Source organism: Danio rerio, chromosome 10 (assembly GCF_052040795.2).
Source record: "Danio rerio strain M-AB ecotype USA chromosome 10, GRCz13ab, whole genome shotgun sequence".
Classification (NCBI taxonomy): domain Eukaryota; kingdom Metazoa; phylum Chordata; class Actinopteri; order Cypriniformes; family Danionidae; genus Danio; species Danio rerio.
Window position 1 is genome coordinate 9073686 of NC_141030.1, and position 25216 is coordinate 9098901.

At 35.3% G+C, this 25216-nt stretch overlaps 2 protein-coding genes across 3 annotated transcripts in view; one reads left to right on the forward strand and one right to left on the reverse strand.

Annotated features, from left to right (window-relative positions):
- tctn1 (tectonic family member 1) overlaps window positions 1-25216 on the reverse strand; it is an 845382-nt gene that overhangs the window by 340743 nt on the left and 479423 nt on the right. The gene's annotated exons all lie outside the window — the stretch shown is intronic.
- Window positions 4916-25216, forward strand: part of itga1 (integrin, alpha 1) — a 114146-nt gene continuing 93845 nt past the window's right edge. For both annotated transcript variants that reach the window (XM_087270092.1, XM_087270091.1), the window contains exon 1: window positions 4916-5026. Coding sequence is in view for 1 of the 2 variants with exons in the window: in XM_087270091.1 (XP_087126217.1) it covers window positions 4984-5026 (43 nt within the window). In the remaining variant the exon portion in view is untranslated. The remainder of the gene's footprint in view (window positions 5027-25216) is intronic.

Here is a 25216-nt window from a genome sequence, read left to right on the forward strand (position 1 = left end):
ACATACTCACATTTGAACACACTCAATTTAGCTTACCCAATTATCCTATAACGTATGTCTTTGGACTTCACCCGGAGGAAACGCGAACACTGGAAAACTCCACATAGAACAACCCCCTGCCCTACTTCTCTGCATTTACTCCATTACCTTTCTTCAACCTGCAGTCACTACTCTACTTTTTCTTGTCTACAGTGATTGGCCAAGTAAAACAGTCAGTCCCGTGATTCCATACAATCAAATCATGCCTAGAAAAATCACATCTGACAGACCAACCTAAACAAATAAATGCAGCCAATATTTACAGTGTGGAAGCATTAAAACTGTCCAATCATTACAAGCAACAACTGTTTCATGACTGAAATAGCCAAATGGCCTTGACTCATTATTAAGTGCACTACAGGATTGCATGCATTCTATGAGTGCTGAATGAGCTTGGTTTGCAGTGCGGATTGCTGAACATTCATAACCTGTTTGGCTGGGTTTAAAGTGCATAATAAATAGTAATATGTCATCACAGCTTTTTTAATCTAAAGAGAATGCCACTGATTTAGGCTTTATTTTTAATGTGTAATACTTTTATAAAATTAGGAATTTCATTTCTAAAACAGAATAATACTCACTACTCGCTGATCTTGAGTGCTTTAAGAATGGCTACTCATTTTTACTCCTACTTTAAGTAGTATTTAGAACAGATACTTTTACTCTGAGTATAATGTTTTTAGTTCTTTTTCATTTCCATACCATGTCTATCTTTTACGATGGCTCATGGGCTTCTGACCAAATGTTAAACTGTGACAAGTTAGAAGCGAGAATCTGTAGTTGTATCATGAGAAAACACCCTGAGGTTTGTTTGCTTTCCATCATTCCTCATGTCCCTAATTTTGTAGGCTGTCATGAAATATGAGTGATCTGGAGTTGTTTTTGAGTTCTGTATTCTGAAGTTACAACTTTTTATCCAAGAACGAATCTTGAAAAGTGAGAGGAACAGAACACAAGCTTGAAGAACAGATATCAGCCTGTCCTGGACACGACAAATCAGATTATGGTGCTGTAAGAGGAGTCATTGTGCTTCATCAAACATCTTTCTGCCCACATTAAGACAACTTTATTATTTTAAACCAATCTGACAGGCATCTTCTGTAATAATGGCTCTCGTACGGCAGTCTGCTGAAAAGCAAATGACATCTTAAAAGCTTTTCTTTGGTAGCAGGGTTACTAATCAAGATCACGCGGTGTCCAGAATAAACAGACCCGCCACAAATGAAAGTCATAAATTTTTTGAGTGTGAGGAAAGTAATTACACCTTTTTTGTTGTTGTTGTAAAGAGCAGAACTTTGTGAATAATGAATGTAAAATGGCATAAAGGGTATATTTTTATGCAACTAGCGATAAATGATTATATTCATTCATTCATTTTCTTTTTTGATTAGTTCCTTTATTAATCTGGGGTCGCCACAGCCGAATGAACCGCCTAAATGATTATGTCCGTTGTGAAAACAAATTAAATAAGTAAAATGCTAAAAATAATGTAATGGTGTTACGGGAAAAAAACAATGCTATCTCACAGCAATTCATAACTTTTTGATTTAGTGGCTAATTCGTATAAAATTGTACGATCTCATTTGTAAAATTTAGTATATTTGCTTATCCTCCAGTGACAGTTGGGTTTAGGGCTGGGGTTTGGTGCCACTCCTCCTTTTAAAAACCATACATTTTCATACAACTTGTTTGTCACTAAATGACAAAACATAAATAGTTATGTTTAAAAAAAAACGTACACAAGCAAAGACAAAGAGGTTCATCTCATAAATGCAACATATTGCATATTGCAACATACATCATTCTGAAAACGTAGTCCAATATACATTTTTGGGGATCGTGATTTTTGTAGTTAGAGCTATGTATGGCTGCACTTTAAAAGAAATGCTATGGTGTGATAGGATGCAAAAAGGCAGAAGCCAATCATGTGCGTTTAGAGCTGGAAAGAGATTTGATGCTCTCATTTCTCGAGTCCTCGGGTTTGAGTCATGTCTCTTTACATTCTGTCACGTGATGAACAAACGTCTTAAAAACCAGAAGACTCGAAAGATGAACTAATCATGGCTCTTTTCGGCTCAGACTGTGTACATTGGTTAAGATTATATGTGATTGTCAGTGTGACGTGAACGAACCACTGAAATTTAAAGACATGAAGAGGTGAGCTGAGCAAAGAGAAAAAAAATCTTTAAAGACAAAAGAGCAGGAAACAATGAATTTTTATTTTCTCCTTCTTATACCATTCTATTTATGACTTGTATGTAGTGTGATCAACCTTGGGCTAGTTGTAGATGTGTTTGGAAGCAATTCGTGACATTTTACTAATATTTTGGCAAATTGAACGAAATGACTCGAAAAAAGATTTGTTCATCTAGATGAACGAGACTCAAAGATCAGAATCAGTAAAATAATCCGAACTTCTCATCACTAGAAGGGGGTGGGTGGGGTCATCGGTCGGTTGGTCAGTCAGTCAGTCGACATCAGCCTCTGGTGGATTTATGTGACAATCACAGGCGCAAACGGCAAATTTGAGGTCTGAAAAAGCATACACAGCGGACTTGGTGAATTTGTGAAAACAAAGACTGCAAAAAAAAAAAACATACCTCCTGAGACATATTTTAAAAATGGGTCATTCTGAGAACTGTGAGACCATGAAACACGTCTCAGGAGGTACGTATTTGTGCAGTTTTCCATTGGATGCCAGATAAATAATTATCTCAAAATGAAATAGAAAAATGAAATTGGCTACCTTTCTTCGCCATTTACATTCAGTATGCTAAACTCAAAAACAAAACTCAAATAAAATTGGAAACAAGATATAGCACAGAGAAAATGAAATTAAGTTTTAAAATAAATTGTATTTTTTTAATTGTAATTTTTTTTAATTCAGTAACTACAAGCAAACAAACAAAAAAGGAACACTTTTTAATCACTCTTTTTATAACAAGCTATATATTTAGCTTAAATGAATTGCCAATGTGTATAGTCATTATAATTATTTTGGGTCATTATTTGCTAATGATTTATTGTCAACTAAATTATTTTCATGAGTTTAATGATAAATATAGATTAAACATTTTTATAATAATATGACTATGGTTATAATTATAATAAACTGGACTTCCCTCAAATATTTGTTGGCCAAATCAGGCTCGTTTCCTCAGTCGGGATTATTTGTTTGGGATATACCTACATAACTGTCTGAGGGACATGACTTGTATGTGTAGGATGTGTAAGGTCTCTTCACTCACTGATTCTTCAAAGAGAGCTCCTCCAGACGGGTGTGGTGTAGGAAATTGATTAAAGGAAGACACAAAAGAAAAAAAAAATGAAACACGCTAATCAGTGTTTTCCTGAAACGTGATTCGGGGAGGACCTTGAGAACAGAGGAAGCTGGAATAATGTAAACTTTCCTTCTCTCCAGAGATTCTCAAGATTATATTTTTGATTAGAGTTTTGTGTCAGAAATAAACAGGAGACAAGGAAACTGTTCACTGGATGGCCCCGAAACTCTCTTGTGATAATTGTAGTTATTATCTAACAGCTTGCCTTCTGAAAAGTCCCCAATACTTCCGTAAAACCTTTGAGGAAGATCAAGTATAAAAGACTTGTGAATAAATAACTAATGACTAGTGACGTTTGCTTTGATGCACTGTAGCAGACTTAGCTGACTTAGCAAGATCACATGGAAAAGAGCAGAAGCTAAAATGACAGAAGAGCTGCAGAGCTGACTATATCCACACAGACTTGCTAAGAGATTAGCTAGTTAATGACACAGAAGAGCTAATTGCCAGCCTTAAGAAATGACCTGCTTTGACCAACAAGTTTACAGGTTTGGCTAGCTAATCAGCTGGCACAGAAATGCTAATGACAGATATAAACAAATGGCATGCTATTAGCTAATTTAGACCAGCTAATTAACTGGTACAGACCTTCTATAACAAATGGCATGCTGACCAGCTAATTAATTGGTAAATCCAGCTAATTACCAAGTTGGACCAGCTATTTATCAGCTCAGACAGCAAACTTCCTAAACAGACCTGTTAAAACTTTTTAAACTAAACTAGAATTACCAGGCTGGATTTGCAAATGATCAGTATTGACCAGCCAATATCAGTTTATACAATGTACTTATCAGGTTAGGCCAGCTAAGGACCAGGTTAAATCAGCTAGTGATCAGTTTAGACCACAGGCCAGTAGACCTGCTGAAGACTCTGGAGACAGTTTATAGATCAGTTTATAACTAGTAATAACTGGCTAGTTTAGCCTAGTTTAGATCAGCAAACAATCAACCTAATAACTAGGTAGTCTAATTTAACCTGGTTATCTAACAACCAGTCATAAAATTCACATTTATAAAAATAACAATATTAAATATAATAAATTTATGGTAGTTTTTTTATTTGGTTCAAGTAACAATTCACATAATTAACTACTGGCTTATACCAATCTACTACCTTATTAATAAGCAACTAATGATAATAATAATAATAAAAATAATAATAATAATAATAATAATAATAATAAATATATATATATATATATATATATATATATATATATATATATATATATATATATATATATATATATATATAATTTGTGAGATAATATTATTGTTGTTATAATTTTATGTTGTTATTGACATTTTTAATTGTGTGTACGTTTATAAACGTGTCATGAACGTTTTTTTAATTTGTTAATGTAATAAATGAACATCCTTCTCTCAACTGCTTAGAAACTCCCCTTTAACAGTTCGTCTTACTGCTTTAAATAAAACTCGGTAAAACATGAGTTTAGGCGTAAGGTGTAAGATAGGACTTTGCAGAGGAAATGCCCTCTAGCTAACTGAAAAGCTGAGCCGAGTTTCTCAGTCGCTGTTCAGTCGAGCGTCTGCGCTTTCAAGAGCAGGAGCCTCCATTCAGGCTCTGACAGGGAACCGCGAAGATGCTTTCTGGAGTCTATCAGTTCACACTAGCAGCACTACTAGGTACGTTTTTCTTTTATTATTTACCATTTGATCTAGTTTATTTTGCATGTGTGTTGTTATGTCTAGAACCAGCACGCATAACTGCGCGCAATATTTCTTGCGTTTCCCTCGGCGCTTTCATACAGGATTATATAATGCATTATTGATCTGGTATATCCACTTAGACATAATGCTGAGTGGTTAGCTATTCTGAACATAAGTCATTCTTATACGTATCATGTAGTAGACGGAGATCATCATGTTATGTTATTTTGTTCCGTTTACTTGTACAACGTGTGTGTTTCTCTTAAATCGCGCTTCTAATTTTGAGCAGCTGAATATGTTTAGCAGACGCTACTTCCTCCTTTATTAAAACTATTCAATTAAATATATTGAAATATATCAATCAATTAAAATATATTTAAGGAAGAAATCTATCTATCTATCTATCTATCTATCTATCTATCTATCTATCTATCTATCTATCTATCTATCTATCTATCTATCTATCTATCTATCTATCTATTTAAAAAGTGCACTAACTCGTTTAATATAAAGACTGAAAATAAAGTTTCATCTGTTTTACTCAGTGACTGACAGCTGCCATGCAGATCATGTGACCTGCTGTGTCATGTAGGCTACTCAAAGATGATTTTATTTTAATTCAATATTATGTTTACTTTACATGTTACCTCCAAGCCAGAATTAAAACATACCCATTACATCCAAACCAATAGGTGTCAGTGAAGTACAAATAAATACCAGTACTAATAGAATGAATTACTGTCATCCAAATAAAAATGAAGACTTACTGAGAGTAACTTTAAATATTGAACATTTTTGCTGTTAATCCATAAAGCTGGCAACCTTTTAAATGCCTGTCATGTTAACGTTTAATTAATGTTAATGACAGTAGGAAGAGTATGAAGAACAGCAATCAATGTTCCCTCCCCGTTTAACCAAATTTAGAGATCTCAGACGTCTCCTAGGGTTCAGATTCCTGAGAATGCATGTGATGCAGACTTGTGACCTGTGTTAAGGAAATGAGTTGTGGATGCAGCTGCAGAAAGAAGTTCACAGTGCTCATCACACCATCACTTTATTCATGCACTTAAAAGGAGAGTTCATGAAAGGGGAAAAAATGCTGTTAGTTTACTCATCCTCAGGCCATCTAAGATGTAGATGTCTTTTTTCTTCAGCAGAACATTAAACAATGATTTTGAGCCAAAGACTGTGGTTCTTTGTGATTTTTCTTCGAAAAATGATAACCTGCACTCTGAGAATCAAAAACTTACAGACTAGGGTTGTCGCGATACCATTAATTCATTTTACAATTCTATGCCAGCTGAAGTATTACGAAGCCAAGTAGTATTGCAATACTGTAATTCATAACTCAAATTATAAAGAAAATTGTCAGAAATACTATGTTTTACATGTTAAAATAGGTAGGGATGTCCCTTGAGTCCAAATCCGAGTCACTGGATTTTGAATATCTACCGATACCCCATCTAATACTTTTATAATACATAAAAAATAAAAAAAAGCGAAGAAACAGATCCAGGATGTTCCTTATTTTTTATTTAGTTCACCTTATTTTAACATTCAATAACTCTGTTAATAAACAGAGCACATCTTTGAGATAGCTTGAACAATCTAAATAACATCAATTCTTCACTTTTGGACTTTAGCGCAACAGTAAATATAAAAGAAATCTAATATAAAAACAAATAGCACCTTAACTTCAAATACCCGGCAGACAAATCCCAAGTTTACATATCTCAGTTTGCTATTGACCTTATTCTAAAATGCGGAAGTGAGCCTGTTTTCGGGATTGTCTTAGAACTTCCGTTTCAGTCGCCCTATGGGAGAAATGACAAGGAATAATAAACGGCAAAAATGGTCAAACTACTTGCTCTACAAACAAATGTTTGCATGACTACACAGACCAAGTAGAATAATATAACAAGGAAATATCAGTTTGCAACATCAAACAGCGAAACTGGCAGTTTTTAATGTCTAAAAATGAATGGAAGGGAATGAGACCGGAAGTCTCATGCCAAAAAGATTCAAATTGCAGCGCCCGCTCGTCTGTGGAGAATAAGGTTAATTGCAATGTTGTCGTCATCAACTTTATAAGATCTCCAGACCGCAGACATACTTGCTCTTTCTGCGTCAAGCTGCTTTGTTCTAATTTGCCGGTATTTAATACAATAGTGTCTCTGCAAGAGGTCTAACTCTGTGCCACCGCATAACCATAGATGTGTTAAAAAATAATGGGAATATATACACATATATTTTCGAGTCCTGATCAGGAGGTAACATCCGATTCCGATCGAGTCTGAAACCGCATGATCGGGCCCGATTTCCGATAACGTGATCAGATAGGTCTTGAATTTAGTTCATAATTCCCTTATTTTTGAAAAAAGAAAAAATGAATATTTGCACATCACTTCACCTCAAATTTATAAATTCTTTTTGTTTATTTTGTAAATAATGGACCAACAAAAAATACATTAAAACAAAGATACAAATTATACCAAATGAAATTTGGTAAAAAAAAAAAATAGCATTTTCCCCAACAAAATTGAAGTGATCATAAATTGTTTTAATGTTTCCTGTTGCTATTATTGCCTTATCAGGTAAAAATTAAGTAATTCAAAATTTCATTTTGTGAGTCGTTCTTTTTAAGAGATGGTCACGATTGTTGTAGCAACCAAATTATATTGAGAGCAACAGAAACGAATCAATTCAGATGTGCATTTGAAACATCAGAAAACTTGCAACCTTGAAGACCTCCACAAACAATTCAAATAAAATGGTCTATTGTTGCACTAACTTGTGAGCATTTTAGTGACTTTTCCACACCCAACATTATCTATTGTAGATAGAAAACTTATGACAATACTACCGTTTAGTAACTACAGCAGCACCACCAGTATTTCATAGTACCGGTAAACCAACACAATCTCACGGCAATTCGTAACTTTTTCATTTAGTGGCTAATTCGTATGAATTCGTACGATCTAATTCGTACTATTTAGTACGATTTGCTCATCCCCCAATGACGGTTGGGGTTAGGGGTGGGGTCAGGTGCCACGCCTCCTTTTTAAAATCGTACCATTTCGTACGACTGAACTCGTACGAATTTGTACGAATTAGCCACTAAACTGGCAAAACGTAAAATACTTACGTTTTCTCGTGAGATCAGGCTGGGTAAACCATGCAACCCTAATACAGACTAACCAAAATGAATCCCTTTTAGTGCTTTTAACTCAGCATGTTGGGGTCTGTCAACTAAGGAAAGCAAAGTCATGAGATGTGGTCAAGTGCAGCATCACATACTCAAAATTTGAGCTCTGCTTTAAACACACATACATGATGAACACACACCCAGTGCAGCGAGCAGCACTATTGTGGCATTCAGGGAGCCTATACAATCCCTGCTTGTACCAGGACTCAAATCTGCAACTTTTGGTCCAAATATGTAACCATTAAACCATTTATTGTTATGTTTGACCCTAACTCAGCCTGAAAGACGCAGATGTACTTATTGCAGTGGTGACATTTAATCCGTGTGAATTCCTAATGGAGTCGAGCAGGCAGGTGTTTTTGGTTTGAGACCAAAAAAAAAAAATCTGTTTTCAGTTAGCATACATGTGGATGCTTTGAACGTTGGATGCACATACATGTTTGAAGGCTGTGTGACATGGTATAAATTTATCTGATCTATAGATGTGGATTGTTGTGCCATTATCTTTGGAAGATCTTCTCAGAATGTCTGTAGATGTTGAGTCATTGCAAAGGTGGAATTTTGATTCTTCTTTTAATTAGCTTGTTTACTTTTTGGACAAGTATGTAAAATTTTATGTATGTAAAAAGTTTTTTGTTTGATTTTTATTTTATTTCTACATATTATTATGGTAATAAACAGAACTCGCCAACTCTAAAAGTGTTCCAAAAGGGAGGTCTTGCACCGATGCCATAGACCTATTTTTGGTTTGAATAATTGTGAAGACTCTGTTTTCAATATATACAGTTAAAGTCAGAATAATTAGCCCCCTGAATTATTAGCCCTACTGTTTATTTTTTTCTGTTAAACAGAGAGATTTTTTAGCACATTCTTAAACATTATAGTTTTACTAACTAATTTCTAATAACTGATTTATTTGATCTTTGCCATAAAGACAGTAAATAATATTTGACTAGATATTATTCAAGACACTTCTATACATCTTAAAGTGACATTTAAAGGCTAAACTTGGTTAATTAGGTTAACTAGGCAGGTTAGGGTAATTAGTCAAGTTATTGTATATTGATAGTTTGTTCATTAGACTAGGGGTTCTCAAACTTTTCAACACTGGACACCCAAATAAACAATGCCAATGACTCGGGACCACCACTATTTTCGGAAGTGGTTATAATCATACAAACACTGCACACAACACTAACACAAACCAATAGGCCTATATAAACACAAGCATATTGACAACACAAAAAAGTTCTTATTTTTATTTAATATTAACCTCACCTTATGAGATTGGTGGGTACAATATTTAAGCTACATCACAAGTCTTTTCTTGGTTTCATTTTGGAAACTGACACTGAAAGATCATCTTCCATGTTCAGTCGTGGTCTGTATTTATTTTTGAGTGCTGTAAAGGTGTCAAAAAGTTTAGCTAGTGCCGTAAAATCGATCTGGTGCAATCTGGTCGTTAATCTAAAGTAAAAAACCCTAGGGGTTGCAATACAATGTTAAAAAACACCAACAAAAAAATGAAAGGATGATGGCTTTTTGTTTGGATGTTGTATTTTTTATGTAACTATTTTTATCTTTTGTAGGATATGGATTAGCAATGGAAACAGTAAAAGTTTATTAAAATTTATTAGATTTTTTTAAATCACCTAGCGACCCCCTCTCATTGTCCCGTGATCCCCCAGGGGGTCCCGACCCCCACTATGAGAACCACTGCTGTAGACTACCCTAAAGGGGCTAATAATTTTGTCCTTAAAATAGTGTGTTTAAAAAATTTAAAACTACTTTTATTCTAGTCAAAATAAAACAAATAAGACTTTCTCCAGAAGAAAAAATGTTATCAGACATGCTGTGAAAATTTCCTTGCTCTGTTAAACATCATTTGGGAAATATTTAAAAAAAGAAAAGAAAAATTCAAAGGGGGGTAATAATTCTGACTTCAACTGTATGCTACATTGTATAATCTAAGATTTACATGCTATAATATATATTAGTAATAGAAGTGTAGTAATATTTCATATTTTACAAAATGTTTAATATATTAGACAAACATATATGCTAAAGGTAATCCTGTGAATGTTTTCCATAGATAAATGGTTTATGTCCAGGCTTTGAAAGAAATGCATTCCTTCTGTATGTGCTTTATGTACTAAACGCCTGCACTGTATCAGCGATAATGAGTTTATTGGATGTTTAACTTAACATTAGAAGAGTTTGTGTGCCCTGTTCCTATTTAACATTCAAAGGCATAATTTACAAAGCAAATTTTTATTCTTTACACTCGTTTTTATCTTTAGTGTAAAACAAGGAAAGGATATTTTGAAAAAATCTACACATTTTAGACTCAATTCATTCCCAGTGTACCTTCTTTATCTTTTATGTTTGAAAGAGACCGTGAGAAAAAGGTTAGGAATGACATGAAGGGGAGTACAGTGATGATAACATTTAGGGCCTAATTTTAAAATTATTATGAATCTAAAAAAACAACTACAGCCATTGCAATAACACAGAAAAGCAGATGAACAATAAACACACTGGTGGTCAATCAAGTCTCCATCTTGCTTTTTTCAAGCATTTAAAAAAAGCTGAACATTTAATGAAGCTGACAATGAATAAACAGACAAGTAAGCAAATAATTCAACAGAACAATGTTATGCATTGATGTAAGCAGTGAGCCCCATCATATATGAATATGTAATTATTTTAAATATTAATGAAACAAGTGGTTGTCTTGTACCAATTCGTAAAATGCCATTTCCACACAAAAACGTTGCTCTTTTCAAAGGAAAGTCCGCCTCTAACCACACCCCTGAATATAACCATTAGAGGTGTGAACCTACACTGGTCTCACGGTTTGGTTTGGTTACGTTACGATTATCATGCCTTCGATTTGGTTCAATTTGATATCACGGTACATTGGCGATGCTTACCATACAAAATTTTAAATTCTCTGTCATTTACACACACACACACACACACACACACACACACACACACACATAGAGAGCACCAAAGAAGCGTCTCACAGCATCATGCTTTCACACACATAAACACACACACACACACGCGTGCAATATTTTTAGACCACCTGCTCCTGTTTAAATTATAGTTACCAACCGTTCCCAATCTTTATTTGGACATTTGTTCCCGCACTGCAAGAAAGAGAGAGAGAGAGGGAAATGGAGTTTACTTTCATTCTCTCAATCGTAGTGAAATAGGTGCTTCTGCTGTAAGTGTCAGTGAAAGACTGATCCAGCAAACACATACGCAGTGAAATTGTGCACAGTTACTTCGTTTTTAAGTAGTTGGAGCGTTGTAAATAATCACGCTCGCCATAGTAAGCTACGGCAAAATAGCACATATAAGATAAATGACGTCAGTACATAACCGGTCATGACTATTACTGAACCAATACCGAATTGTCCGTGTCTGCATCGCGGTGCACCGAAGAAACAATTAATTTTGACACTTCTAATAACCAACAATGTTTTCGTCATCATTTGTTGGAAAACATACAAATTCAGTTCTACAATTTCTTACAGCAGCATTTTGGACACCTGATAAAGCTTTTTATGTGATTGTTTATTAACTTTATTTATTAACTATTATTTCCATCCAAACTACACTGTACACTGGATTCCATAAAACCGATTTTTTGACAACATGAAAGAATATAGTTAATTCTTCCCCCCCCCCCCCCAAAAAAAAAAGAATATATAATAAATAAAAATAAATAAATAAAGAGAATTGTGTAGTTTTAGCTCAATATAAATAAGTAGTTTGAACAATTAATTTTTTGAGTGCATAAAAAAATGCAATTTAGTTGGAATGGTGATGTGCATTTGTATTATGTGTTCATGCATGAACTAGTACTCAAAGAGCAAATCTATGCTGGATTACAGGACTTTTTTCTTTACACAATGACATCGCCACCTACTGGTCTGCCATATATAATACAGTACATTGTTATCATATCAATATTACGAAACCCCGGAAGGGACGTAGTGGAGGAGAAAAAAATTGGCTGGGTGAAAAAAAAAAAAATGGGTAAAAGAAAAAAAATGGGTGGGAGGAAAATATATATTTCTAAGTTTTTGCGTTCTCTCGCAAAGTTTTGCGTTCTCTCGCAAAGATGTTTTGAGTTCTCTCGCAAAATTGTTTCTCCACAAACACTTCCTGTTCACTTCACTCATGTAAACCCTCCCGTTTTTGCCAAAATTCTCCCGTATTTTACCATTGTATCCCACTTTCTTTACAATATATATAAAAATATATATTTTCCTCCCACCCATTTTTTTTCTTTCACCCATTTTTTTTTTCACCCAGCCAAATTTTTTTCTCCTCCACTACGTCCCTTCCGGGGTTTTGTACAATATACCCTAAGGCAGTGGTTTTCAACTGAAATTTCAGTCTAAAATAACTCTAATTTTGAAAAATCTTTCATTTTGTCATGTGACAGGAACTGACCGATCAGCTTCATCTTGTATGGCATATACACATTTCAGTAGACTAATTATTTAAGACAAACACAGCACACCCAAACACTGCAGTGCTTTGTAATTTTCTCCATAAAAACAACTTGTATCAGAGTGACAGCAATGTTTTGTCAGCTTGTCATCCTCTGAGAAAACGGTTAATGGTCGCTTACCAACACATCCTCCCCCCCGGCTTGCCTTCATCAAGTGCTTTGTTTTTATTCTGCTCATCTATTTGTGACATAAACATCGCCACCTTCTGGCCACCTACGCATGTGTTCATGCATGTACGAGTACTTGACAAGTAAATATGCTGGATTACAAAACTTTTTTTTTTTTACACAATGACACCAATACAGCACCTTCAGTACACTGTTATCAAATAAACATACCTTAAGGCATCTTTAGTCCAGACTCCAGCTTGTTTGGCTTCATCAAGTGATTTGTTTTTATCCTGCTCATCTAATATGGCTGACTGTAGTTTCATTTCAGCCCTTTTTGTCTAATTTAATAACCTGCAACCAAAAATAGAGTCATTAGGAGATGAATGGTCAAGCGCAGAGCGAGACAGGCTGAAGTTAACCATCTGCCACTCCCCTCTCGCTGGCATGAAGAACATCTCCATCATAAATCTAAAGCACTTACTGGCAACGGCTTTAAATCTCCCAGAAGACCTTGCTTCGAACCGTCTTCTTCCATACTTGGAAAGTTCAAAATGGCATTCTGTTACATGCAGACATCCCCCAGTTGTCTCAAAGGAAACACTCGCTGACTCATAATTCGAGTAAAAGTCTCTTGTTGAAAAGTTTATCGGGTACTGTATGAGCACAGATTCAGAACGTGCAAGTTTAGAGATGATGATACCCAGTGAGGGGTTCAAAGGCAGGTTGTTCATGGAAAATGTCAAAGTGGCATCGACATAATTTGGCAAAGCACTTTATTTTCTGAGAATTGGCACAGAATGGTAGTTTGGATTAAATGATTGTAATTGCTGCCTTGGTCTGCCTCCAACTTAAACATCTCTTCGACAAGCTACTGTGAAAACATTCACGTTGAATATGATACATGACTACCGTGTGATCTGGAACGTTTCTCATAAACTGTTGAGATAAGCCTCAATCTTTTTTTTTTTTTTTGGCTATTATGACATTATCACAGGAAGTATTTGAGGTTCCAGGGTATTTTAAACATTCTTGCTAGCTGGGAAAAGTGCTCCTGTCGTATGCTTTCTGCCAGAATGCTGTCAAGTGCTGGAAATGTACTGTTGGTAGTTTGGGTTGAGTGAACCGGAGGCTGGCACATCTCTTGCTGGCACTTCATTCCTCTGATCCAGCAGATATGCCAATGACTGAAGTTTCCATCACATATGCACATACTTAGATTCGAGACGTTCAAAAACATCTACAAACTTTAGTTGGCTTGTGACAAAAAGTGACAAAAAATGAATACATTAAGGATGCAATCAATTATAGTTTCTGATAGGGCGATATTGCAAAAACAAAAATCACGATATCATGTTTCATATCCTTCGATATATATATTGATACCGAATTATTGTCCAGCTCTAGGTTTAACCTCTGCATTCTGGCCAAATTTGCCCACTGGCCTCTGTCCATCATGGCCACCTAACCATCCCTATGACATAACGGGCTTCCTCAATCTGTCTCCCCTCTCATTAGCTGGTGTGTGGTTTGCTGTCTGGCGCAATATGACTGCTGTTGCATCATCCATGTGGATGCTGCACATTGGTGGTGGATTGAGTGTCCAGAAAAGTAAATAATACTTTAGTTGAACATGATTTAATCGTGGACAGTGGTAAACCAGCTCTGTTCATTTAACATGATTTATACTTGTTGTTCAACAAAAAACATTCATTTTCTAAATCATGTTTAATGAACACCATCTTTTAATGAATGAACACAAATGATTTAAGCTGGTTTAACTTCTTCCAGTGTTGTAAAAACTGTCCAAGATTGAACCATGTTCAATCAATGTGCTATTTTTTTGAGAGTAGAAAAAATAAAAACAAAAACTGCAGAAGGCAGAGTGGAAAGGTCATAATAGTTAAGAAGAACACGACATCCTAACTTAATGATCAAAACAGTGCACATAAACTTTCAGCATGAATGGTGCAGCTGACTTTAGATGTTTGTTTTAAGATGGTTTCATAGTCGTCTTCAAAAGGCCTGCGCAGGAAGTAACACTATGAGACCGGAAGACTATCATTGTTCACTTTATTCCACAGAGCTGCTGAGAATTTTACACGTATTTTTGGAAACAAAAGTCATTATCTGTTCTACTTTGTACTAGTGAAAAAATTGTTTTTGACAATGTATTAAATATATACAGTTAAAGTCAGAATTATTAGCCCCCCTGTTTATTTTTCCCTCAAACACATTTCTACAGATAATAGTTTTAATAACTCATTTCTAATAAATGATTTATTTTATCTTTGTCATGATGAGATAAATAATATTTGACTAGATAGTTTAGCTTAAAGGGACATTTAAAGGCTTAACTAGGTTAATTAGTTTAACTAGGCAGGTTAGAGTAATTAGGCAAGTTATTATATAATGATGGTTTGTTCTGTAGACTGTTGAAAAAATAGCTTAAAGGGGCTAATGATAATGACCTTAAGATATTTTTTTATTATTAAAAACTGCTTTTACTGTAGCCCAAATAAATGAAGTTTCTCCAGAAGAAAAAATATTATCAGACATACTGTGAAAATTTCCTTGCTCTGTTAAACATAATTTGGAAAATATTTAAAAAGAAAAAAATAATCAAAGGGGGGCTAATAATTATGACTTAAACTGTAGATGTCTTTAAAATCTATAATATGTTTATTAAAAAACTATAAACCACAAAATCTAAAACATAAATCACAAATCTTAAATATTTTACAAAGAGCAGTTATTTTTATTATAATTCAGCAATATTCTGACTCATCTTTTAAAAAGGATCACATAAACTATGCAGTATATGAGTTACTATACAACAGTATATACTATACTTCAAAAACATGCACAGATGCATTCAATACACACTGTCAGATTTAATAAAAATAACATGATCAGGGCCTCTGATGACAGGGAATGAGATTTTACAGAGCAGACTTGAGACATTGCAACATAATACATCAGTAATCTACATAGATTACAGTCATTATGCTGGTATATAGAAGAGTTTTAGATTCTAAACAGTCTTTTAAAATACTGTGTTTCTGCGTAAATGAACTGTCATTTGAGTACATGTAGCTTTGCAACTAGGAAAGACTTTTAAGTTTTATGTGCATGAACGTCATGAACGTTTTATTTATGTGATGAAATCTAAATGCATCATTAAAACAGCAAACAGTTGAATTTCTTAAGCATGCAACCAAATACGGTTCGAAAAACCGTCATGTTTATTCTGAATCAGCCTCCTGATTAAGATACACTACTGTATTTCTCTCATTTTTGATAAAAATCTTCTAGTTTTTTTAAAGTAAAGGTCAACTACAGTAGCACAGATCACATCAGACACAAATGTTTGGGTGTTACATACCAGGAAGGAGCCAGGCGGTAAGAGGGCAGGGGGGTGAAAAGTAAGAGGGATTTGTGATGTCAGTCGAAAAGGAAAGCCGTTTCAGACACGCTTGTTCTTTCCAAAACTGTATTCCGGAAAACGAGCAATGAAACATTACAGGAAAACCCCCGTTCTCCCATAAAATGTTCAACATAACAAGAAGCAGCTAAAAAACACGACCCCAGGGGCACGACTTGCTGACCTCTCTCAAAACGCCATAAACCACACAATGGAAAATGAATGAGTGAGCAGATATCTTACAGGTGCATTTCATATGTGTGCCGCTGCTTATGAGCTGACTGGGACATTGTCAATGCCAAATAACATTTTGGGTGCTTTGTTGTCAGTATGTCTTGCATTTGATCATTTTTATACACATGTATACATTTGGTGTAGTACTATGTTTTGATCTTTTATCTGATTCTGTCACCAGAGCGTCATGATCTGGCGGACATAATGTTTTTACATACGTAGGTGGCAACAAGTCACCTTGAATGAGTCACAGAATTATTTATTCAACTGATTTGTACACAAGGTAAATTCAGGAAGGAAAAGATGACTGTGTTTAGAAATGAGTCATTGAATCACTTTGGTTAAAAGCCGCTGATTCATTTAATAGCCATACAAATTTCTTATAAGTGAATCTTTAAATAATCCATTTATCCGATTTGTTTAAAACTAGATTTAGTTAATAATGCCACATTGACTGTTTTTAAATTAGTCACAGATTCATTCATTCAACAAATTTGCTTAAAACTACTGATTCAAGTGAAACAAGTCCCTGTATTATCAATGAGAAACTAAACTCATTCATTCATTTTCTTGTCGGCTTAGTCCATTTATTAATCCGGGGTTGCCACAGCGAAATGAACCTGCAACTTATCCAGCACGTTTTTACACAGCGGATGCCCTTCCAGCCGCAACCCATCTCTGGGAAACATACACACACACACTCATACACTACGGACAATTCAGCCTAACCAATTCACCTGTACCGCATGTCTTTGGACTGTGGGGGATACCGGAGCACCCGGAGGAAACCCACACGAACACATGGAGAAGAAACTAAACTATTTATTCAGTCAATCAGTTTGTTCAAATGTCATATCATTTATTTAGCAATGATACTTATGATATCACAGATACACTGATGATCAATTTCTTCTAATCCACTGATTAATGTTGTAAACAAACAACTGTACTTACGAATGAGTGCTGGTTTAATCAAATCATTCTGGAACTATACATTACTGTATTGACAAGTTATTTTTTCAGTGAATCATTCATTCAACATTCATTAATTTGTAGAAAAGGTGAATTTCTACAGGAATAAAAAGGGAAACATCTTCATAAATGAGTAAAATTGAACCGTGCATTCAACTGATTTGTTCAAAACTGCTGATTCATTTAATTATAATGCAACCTACTATCTTTCTGAATCAGTCTAATGCTGCGTTCACACCAGATGTAGAAGAAGAAGTGTCAAGCGCGAGTGATTTACATGTTAAGTCAATGCAAAGACGCGAATAGACATACTGTGGTGCGATACGCGCAAATGAATCGGCTCGAGTTGAGCATTTTGCTCGATTGACGTGCTTTAAGCGCAAATCGCTCGAGTTGAAAAAATCTCTTCAGCGGAAATTCGTGCCTCATTAACCAATCAGTAGCTTACTCTTGTAGGGGAGTGATTATGACGTAGTGCCTGTTGTTGGTGTCCCAGGGGGAAATCCTCCTGTCGACACCGGACAACAGTTCATCTAACTGGGCTCGACTCAATGAGAAGCACCGATGAAAGCCTCACAGAGCTGGGTGCACCTCAGAATGAATCTAGTGGACTCAGGCATGGCTCCAAACGAATCAACGCTGTTTTTCAGTCTACCTTAAGCACATAAACACAGCTATTCTCTCAATAAAATCCATGTTAGTCATTTAGCATTGAAGCTAGAGTCACCAGGTGGACAGAAACTCTGGCCATGACGCAAATCCGCGTCTGTTGTGAAGTGAATTTGATGTGCGAATGAAGCAGGTAAACTGTAAATGTTTCCACGTGTATTTACACATGAATAGCACGATTTATCTGTGCCTACCGCATCTGGTGTGAACACAGCATAAGCGTGCTACTCAACTACTCACACTAGGCTATCTGAACCATGCCTGAGCGTGTTTACTAGTTTACTGTTCGGCAAAATATTTGACTGAATGCCACTGCAATGATGAAAAATAATACAAAACTTTATAACTAAAGCAATGTTTACTGTGCCGAGCGAGAGCGCTTCTCTTTCTGTTAAACGGAACAGTCACATCATCGGCTCTGAAGGTAAAATGCAGTGTGAGTGCAGGTCATTGGGCAAGAGGGGAGGGGAACAAGCGCACTTCGGTTCAAGGCAACTGTGCCTAGTTTGAGTACACACTAATAATCATTCATTTCACTGATTAGTTCAAAACCACTGATTCATTTAGCAAGGATGTCACTGTTTTAATGAACGAGTCATTGAATTAGTCACTCAACCAGTTTGTGTAAAACTACTGATTCATTTAGCAATAAGACATTTGACTGTATTTGTTAATGTTTTGTTGAACCATCCCTTCAACTAATTTGTTTAAAACTACTGATTAAAGTGAAACAAGTCTCTATTTATTTTGGAACTTATCAAGTGACTATAGTTAAAAATGAGTCATTAAATCATTCATTTAGCTGATTTAATCAAATCAACAGATTCATTCTGGAATGAAACAAGTGACTATGTTGCAGATCAAAATCAAACTAAATAAATCAAACTGTTTAAAATGTAGGTAACTCAATATTAACGCACTGTTTATTGAACTATATAAAAAGATTGAAGCCAGCTACTTTTTTCCCAGGTTATACTTATTGCCACATACACCCCTCCTTTAAATATTGTGACAATGTTTTCATATATTTGTAATTGTAAATAAAATACTGCTAAAACAAAATGTAGAGGGCTGTATTTGAGAGCAGGACAGCTGCAAGAGAAAGTGAACAATGTTCGTCTTCATGAGCCTGTTTTTATCTGTCATGTGAATGAACTTTAAAGGGTATTTGTGAGGAAAGGGCAAGAAAGCTTCTAAAATGATTGCATTATCTACACTTTAGCACAAGAGCAAATAACATCTTGCTTCCAGAGACAGAAAAGCACATTTTTAAGCCAATTTCTAAAGCTGATGTGCTGCACAACAACCAGAGCTCTTATTTTATCAAGTTTCAGAGAAACACCAGACACAAACTTTCCCTTGCCATATAGATTTCTGCTACCTGTAGAATAAAATCTGAAGTAGTGTTTGGTCATGTACTGTTCTGGTATTTTACGGCCATACTTTAATGGCAAAACACTGTTTGTTCATGCACAAGTTAATTTTTTTTTTTTTTTTTCAGTCTAATAGGGTATATGCCGAGCTAGTGCTGTTCCCATGCTGATACACTTCCGGTGACCTGTTATTGTGAACTTTTTCTCATTTTATACGGTTCCTTATACAGCATCGATGTTATAATGTCATTAAAATAAAACGAGACAAAAAGAAGTTTACTAGCACGCGCCCGTCAGAATCGGCAGGCTAACACAGAAGCTCCATTAAATATACTGGGGTAAAATAAATGCTCATATAATAACAATATGGCGGGGGAAATGTAATTTAATGCAGTGCTTCTTGTATAGACCCACTTTAAATCGGATATCACTCAGCTAGTGGAGATAGCTGATTTTTAAAGAAAACAGACCTTAAACGCACTGGATTTTGCATTGGCATTCAATTCGCCGGAACCACTTAACCCAGGTTAATGGCAAATTAAAAGTCCTATTAGCATGCTTCGGCATATACCCCATGTAAAGAATCTAAAAGACACTTTCAGTTCTTTTTTTTTTTTAATAAATTTCTTTTTGTAGATTTTAGCTACAGTACATACAGTGCTTAGCATACATAAGTACACACCTCACAAATCTCTTTAAATTAATGTTTTTAATAGGAACCTATGCAATATTATATTCGTGTAGATTAGTCAATACTGAAGTCAAATCTGGAGCGTATCTAACAAAATAACTTACGATAACTTTCCAAAAACTAGTACACCCAATTTTATTTCATACAGAAAAATACTGAATGCAAATTTTAAAAAGAGGAAAAATCAAGAGAAGCCAATTTTTTTTTAATTAGTTGAAATTTTGTAGGTTATTTATTAGGCAAATTATTTTTGCAATATTTTACTTGAATTTAATCTTTCATTTTCTAAATATATTTGGTGACAAAAATATTATTTTAATAAATACATCTGTTTAAAAAATCTCTTTTGTTTAAATGCACCAAAATACATTGCCGATATTCACTGAGAAATGGATAAAAATAGTAATTGTCAAAATAGGGTGTAATTAATTACAGTATAGCACTGTACTTTTAAAGAAGTATTTTTAAAGCTAATTGAGTCCCAAATATCCACTTATTTATAGCTATATTCCTGATTAAACAGTTGAAGACAAAATTATTAGCCTTACTGTCAAATTTTAATTATTTCAAAGAGCAAAACAAAGACAGACATTCAGAACATACAATTTCAAAGGAGGGTAACTAACTTTAGCATTGTTTATCAGATATACAAGTATGTCCACTTTGCACATTTCTTAAATTTCTGCAAACATATCATGATATTTTTGTACTTTACAAAAGTAAATAACTTACATGCGCAATCCATGCTCATTGGAAAATGTGCCCAGGGCTACATTTTTAAGAACCGACAAATATGCAACCTTGACTACATCTTTTTGCAGTTTTTGTTTTCACAAATCCCCTAGAGGGTGCCATACATTCTGACTAACTAAATATGTTAGTGGGTACGTTTCTGTGATTCTCAATGTCCATCTTGTGGGACTGTGAGTGTCAGGATTCTGCCACTTCGGTCTTGTTAATTCTTGTTTTGGTGGCAGAATCCAGAGTCCACTACTCCGGTCTTGTCTTATATGTCGTGCTCAGCTCAAGTTTTCTAGGGCCGGGCACTCATTCTGTCTTGGTCTGTGTCTCTTATCGTTGTTGTGAATGCGTGATCTCGAGTGAGCTGTGCATTTGTGTCATTGTTGTGTGCGCAAGACGTCTCAGTCTAGTTGGTTTCAGATGGTGCTGAGATGAAACATTCACGTTGCATGTGTGAGCGCACAGTAAGGTGTTTTCATTTATCGTGTGCTCATGTCTTGCGTTCTGCTTATATTTGTTTTGTCTATGCACATGGCTCTGTGTTTAAATTGTGAACGCGAGATTGATGTTGTGTTTTGTGAACACGAGGTTCACAAGTTTTCTCATTGGCTGTGTGTTCTAGTCCTGTTTTTATGTGAGCACATGGCTTGTGTTGTGGTGTTTGTACCATGTTCTCTTTTATCTAGAGTCTTGTTGTAATCGCCTTGTTATACTGTATTTATTTTCACCTCTCTGCCTGTCTTTTCATTGGTTTGTCTTCCATATTTATTCTCCTATTGTGAGAATGTAATATGTATTCTACTTTGTCCAGTGCTGGTCCGTTGTTGATTGTCTGATTTAATTTGCCTGTTGTTTAATGTCCTTGGATGTCTTGTCTACAATGGTCGTTGGACGTCATCATCCCTGTGTGCCATGCTATAAACCTAGTCGAGTTAAATCTAGTCAAGTATTTAATGCCATTTCCCCCCCATTGGGAAGGTTTGAGTTTTGCTTAGCCTTTTTCATAATGAATCCTTAATTTCCTGCACTTGGGTTCTCACCTTATCTCCTTGCACCGCATACTGTCCCAGTGAGAGAAGCTGGTCTCCTTGTCATGCATAATGTAACAGCCTGATATCGACCTACCCTCTTCCCTAAACCCAACCGATAGTGTTTCTAAAAGCAAACTAGAAGAAAAAAAGCCATCATGACCACGTAAGTCTACCATGATCTCACGTTGCTTATTTTGGGTTTTATTTTACCTGGTTTCTGGAATCGTCCTTCACCAGACTCAAACCCCATTCTGCTTTGTCTCCCAAGTCTAAAAACATTCACGGTAAGCTACAGAGAAAAACCAGTCACTCCAGAAAAGCTGTCCATATGGAGATAAACAATCAGTGGTACTACATCACATGTTTCATTTTACACATCCACATGCAGCCATATGTTCCTGCAAACCCATTTTTCCAGTTCTCAAAAATGTATCTCTGGACACATTTTCCCACTAAGCTTGTTTTGTTCATACAGCACCTTTAAACTACAGTCCACTTTCTACCAGTACATAAAACACTGCAACTTATCATAATGTTTAGCTTGACCTTTGCCTTCAACAGAGGCTTCATCCCCAAACTTGCTTAAATCAAGTACCATCCGGAATAACTGAACAAGCTTTGCTCAAAACAGCTGAGAGACATCAGTCAGTGGATGTGGAAGATGGAGGGTTGTTTTAATTTCAGCTGCATGGAAATCTGCAGTCTTGGGAAACGCTGGCGTTTAGCTCAGCTTCAGGAAGTGATCTGGATAATGTCCACTGAGGAGAATCAAACTCCCCTCCAGCGGGACAGCAGAACAGACTAACTGTTTCCAGAGCTGCATTCACACATGTGACAGACTGTGATTTTAGCCATTGGGGATGTTTCACTTATGCTCAAGCTGCAGATACAGACAGACTAACCTCTTTGCTTCTGGAAGGAGCACAGCTCTGGTGATTTGACCAAATTTGCAGTAGTTGCTAAAATACCTATTTGTTGTGTTAAATAAGTGCTATACATAAAAAACTATATAAAATTTATATAAATTTTAAAATATATAGATAAATAATAACACTGTAAAAATAATAATAAAATTATTTGATTATTTTAAAATATATTTTATGATTTAGTTGAATTTATATATTGAACATTTAAATAATTAAATATTACAAAAGAAGAAATAATTTACAAATAATTGTTAAGTAATATAATTATTTTTTCACTATTATTCTACTTAATTATTTTCATTATTTATTACGTTTATAAATTAAATAAATAAATAAACTACAAATGAACATATATTAGGCTAGAAGGTAAAAAAAACATACATTAAATAAACATGACCAAAACTAATGATTATTACATAATTAATCAAAAAATAAGAAATACCGACATATATATATATATATATATATATATATATATATATATATATATATATATATATATATATATATATATATATATATATATATATATATATATATATACACACACACACACACTATACATATATATATATATATATATATATATATATATATATATATAGCAAAAACACAAAAGTGGCAGTGCGATATGGCTGTGTATCGACACTGATGGGAGGCGTGCATTGTTTCCAACCCATACCTTAGTATATCCACCGGGACCACCGGTGAGGATATAAAGCCATATCATCTATCAGTCTGCTATAAGTGTGATATTGCGTATATACAACACTTTGACGTCATGATCATGTATATAAAAAACAAAATCAAACACGGACAGTCTAAAATCCTTTTGTTAGAGGAACTACTTTCTTCTACCACTCATTCACACTTGCAGCCGACGTCAGAACAGCAGAAACCATTGCTACTCCACAAACGTCATTTTAGAGCTAGTATTTAAATAAACCTCAAGCGTAATGTTTAAAGTGATGACAAAACAGGTGATTTTGGTCACACTTAAGATTATAAGGCCATGAAATGGCATCTCAGTCTACAGATATTTCCCAGTATTTCTCTGTTGCAATCGCGAGATCTCAATAATTAACCTAGAAAAAGCCAAAGCAACGCAATCACTAACTTACGGGGTTACTGTTGCGTTAGCGATAAGGAAAAATGCTGAGCTGGCATGGCGATCCTCTGCCCCGCCCCCATTGCAAATCCGCAAATCACGAAAAATACACACTCAGGCCCTGTTTACACTAATATGGCTTAGTTTTTAAATGGCATTTTAGAACAAAAATTATCCACATCCACTCTGGCTTTTAGCATTTTTTGAGCAGCCCTCCATCCACACTACCGCTGAAAACGCACATCACTTGACCACACATGCACATGCACACATAGGCACACACAAAGACACACTGTCATGCGCTCAAGACAGCGGGTCCAGGCAGTCAGTACACTGCTTCAATCTTTCACTTTCACACTTGTACTTAGTAAGTTTAGCAAACACCTCAGATGCTGTTGGCTGGTTCCTGTTGGTTGTGCACCTTTTTTACCAACCAAGTTTGTCGACGTCATTATAACGACACAGATCACTCTGCCTATTCACGCCTATTCACGAGTCCTGCTGAAAAAAGTGATTGACAGGTGGTAATTATGTGTATAACTTCTCTTTATTCATTCATCATATGGGTAAAACAAAGACCATGCAGGTCAAGTAGTTAAAACGGTAGGCTACAAATAATCAATTCGTTATGAATCTATTAATGTTTCATAATTAATTTACCGTCGCCTATGACGACGATGCCATCGTCCATCGCGATGTTTCATGTTAGACATTGTACGATGCCAAATTGGTCAACATCGCCCAACCATAGTCAGTTAAATGTCTGTTAAAGGAGCAGTATCAACAGATTTTAAGCAGATATCTACTAATACTCAAATGGACCATCAAAATAAAGTGTTACCAGTAAAATTATTTTAAAAAATTAAGAAATCCAAATTATATTAAACAAAAAAATTGCAAAAAAACAACAGTAAGTGTGTAACTTAATGAAAATTAAACATTGTTCTAATATCATTTCAAAGCCACTCTACTGTTTCCTCATTTATTCTGATAGCGATACTCTGGTCATTTATTTGGGTTGAGATGCAGGAAGTGACCCGTATTGGCCTCCTGTGTGTATTTTTAGTCTCAAAACATTGGTTGTGTGATGTTAGAGGCCTGGCCCATCTGTGCTCCGTGTGGCCGTTTTCTGGGGAGTGTCTGGGTGTGTGTG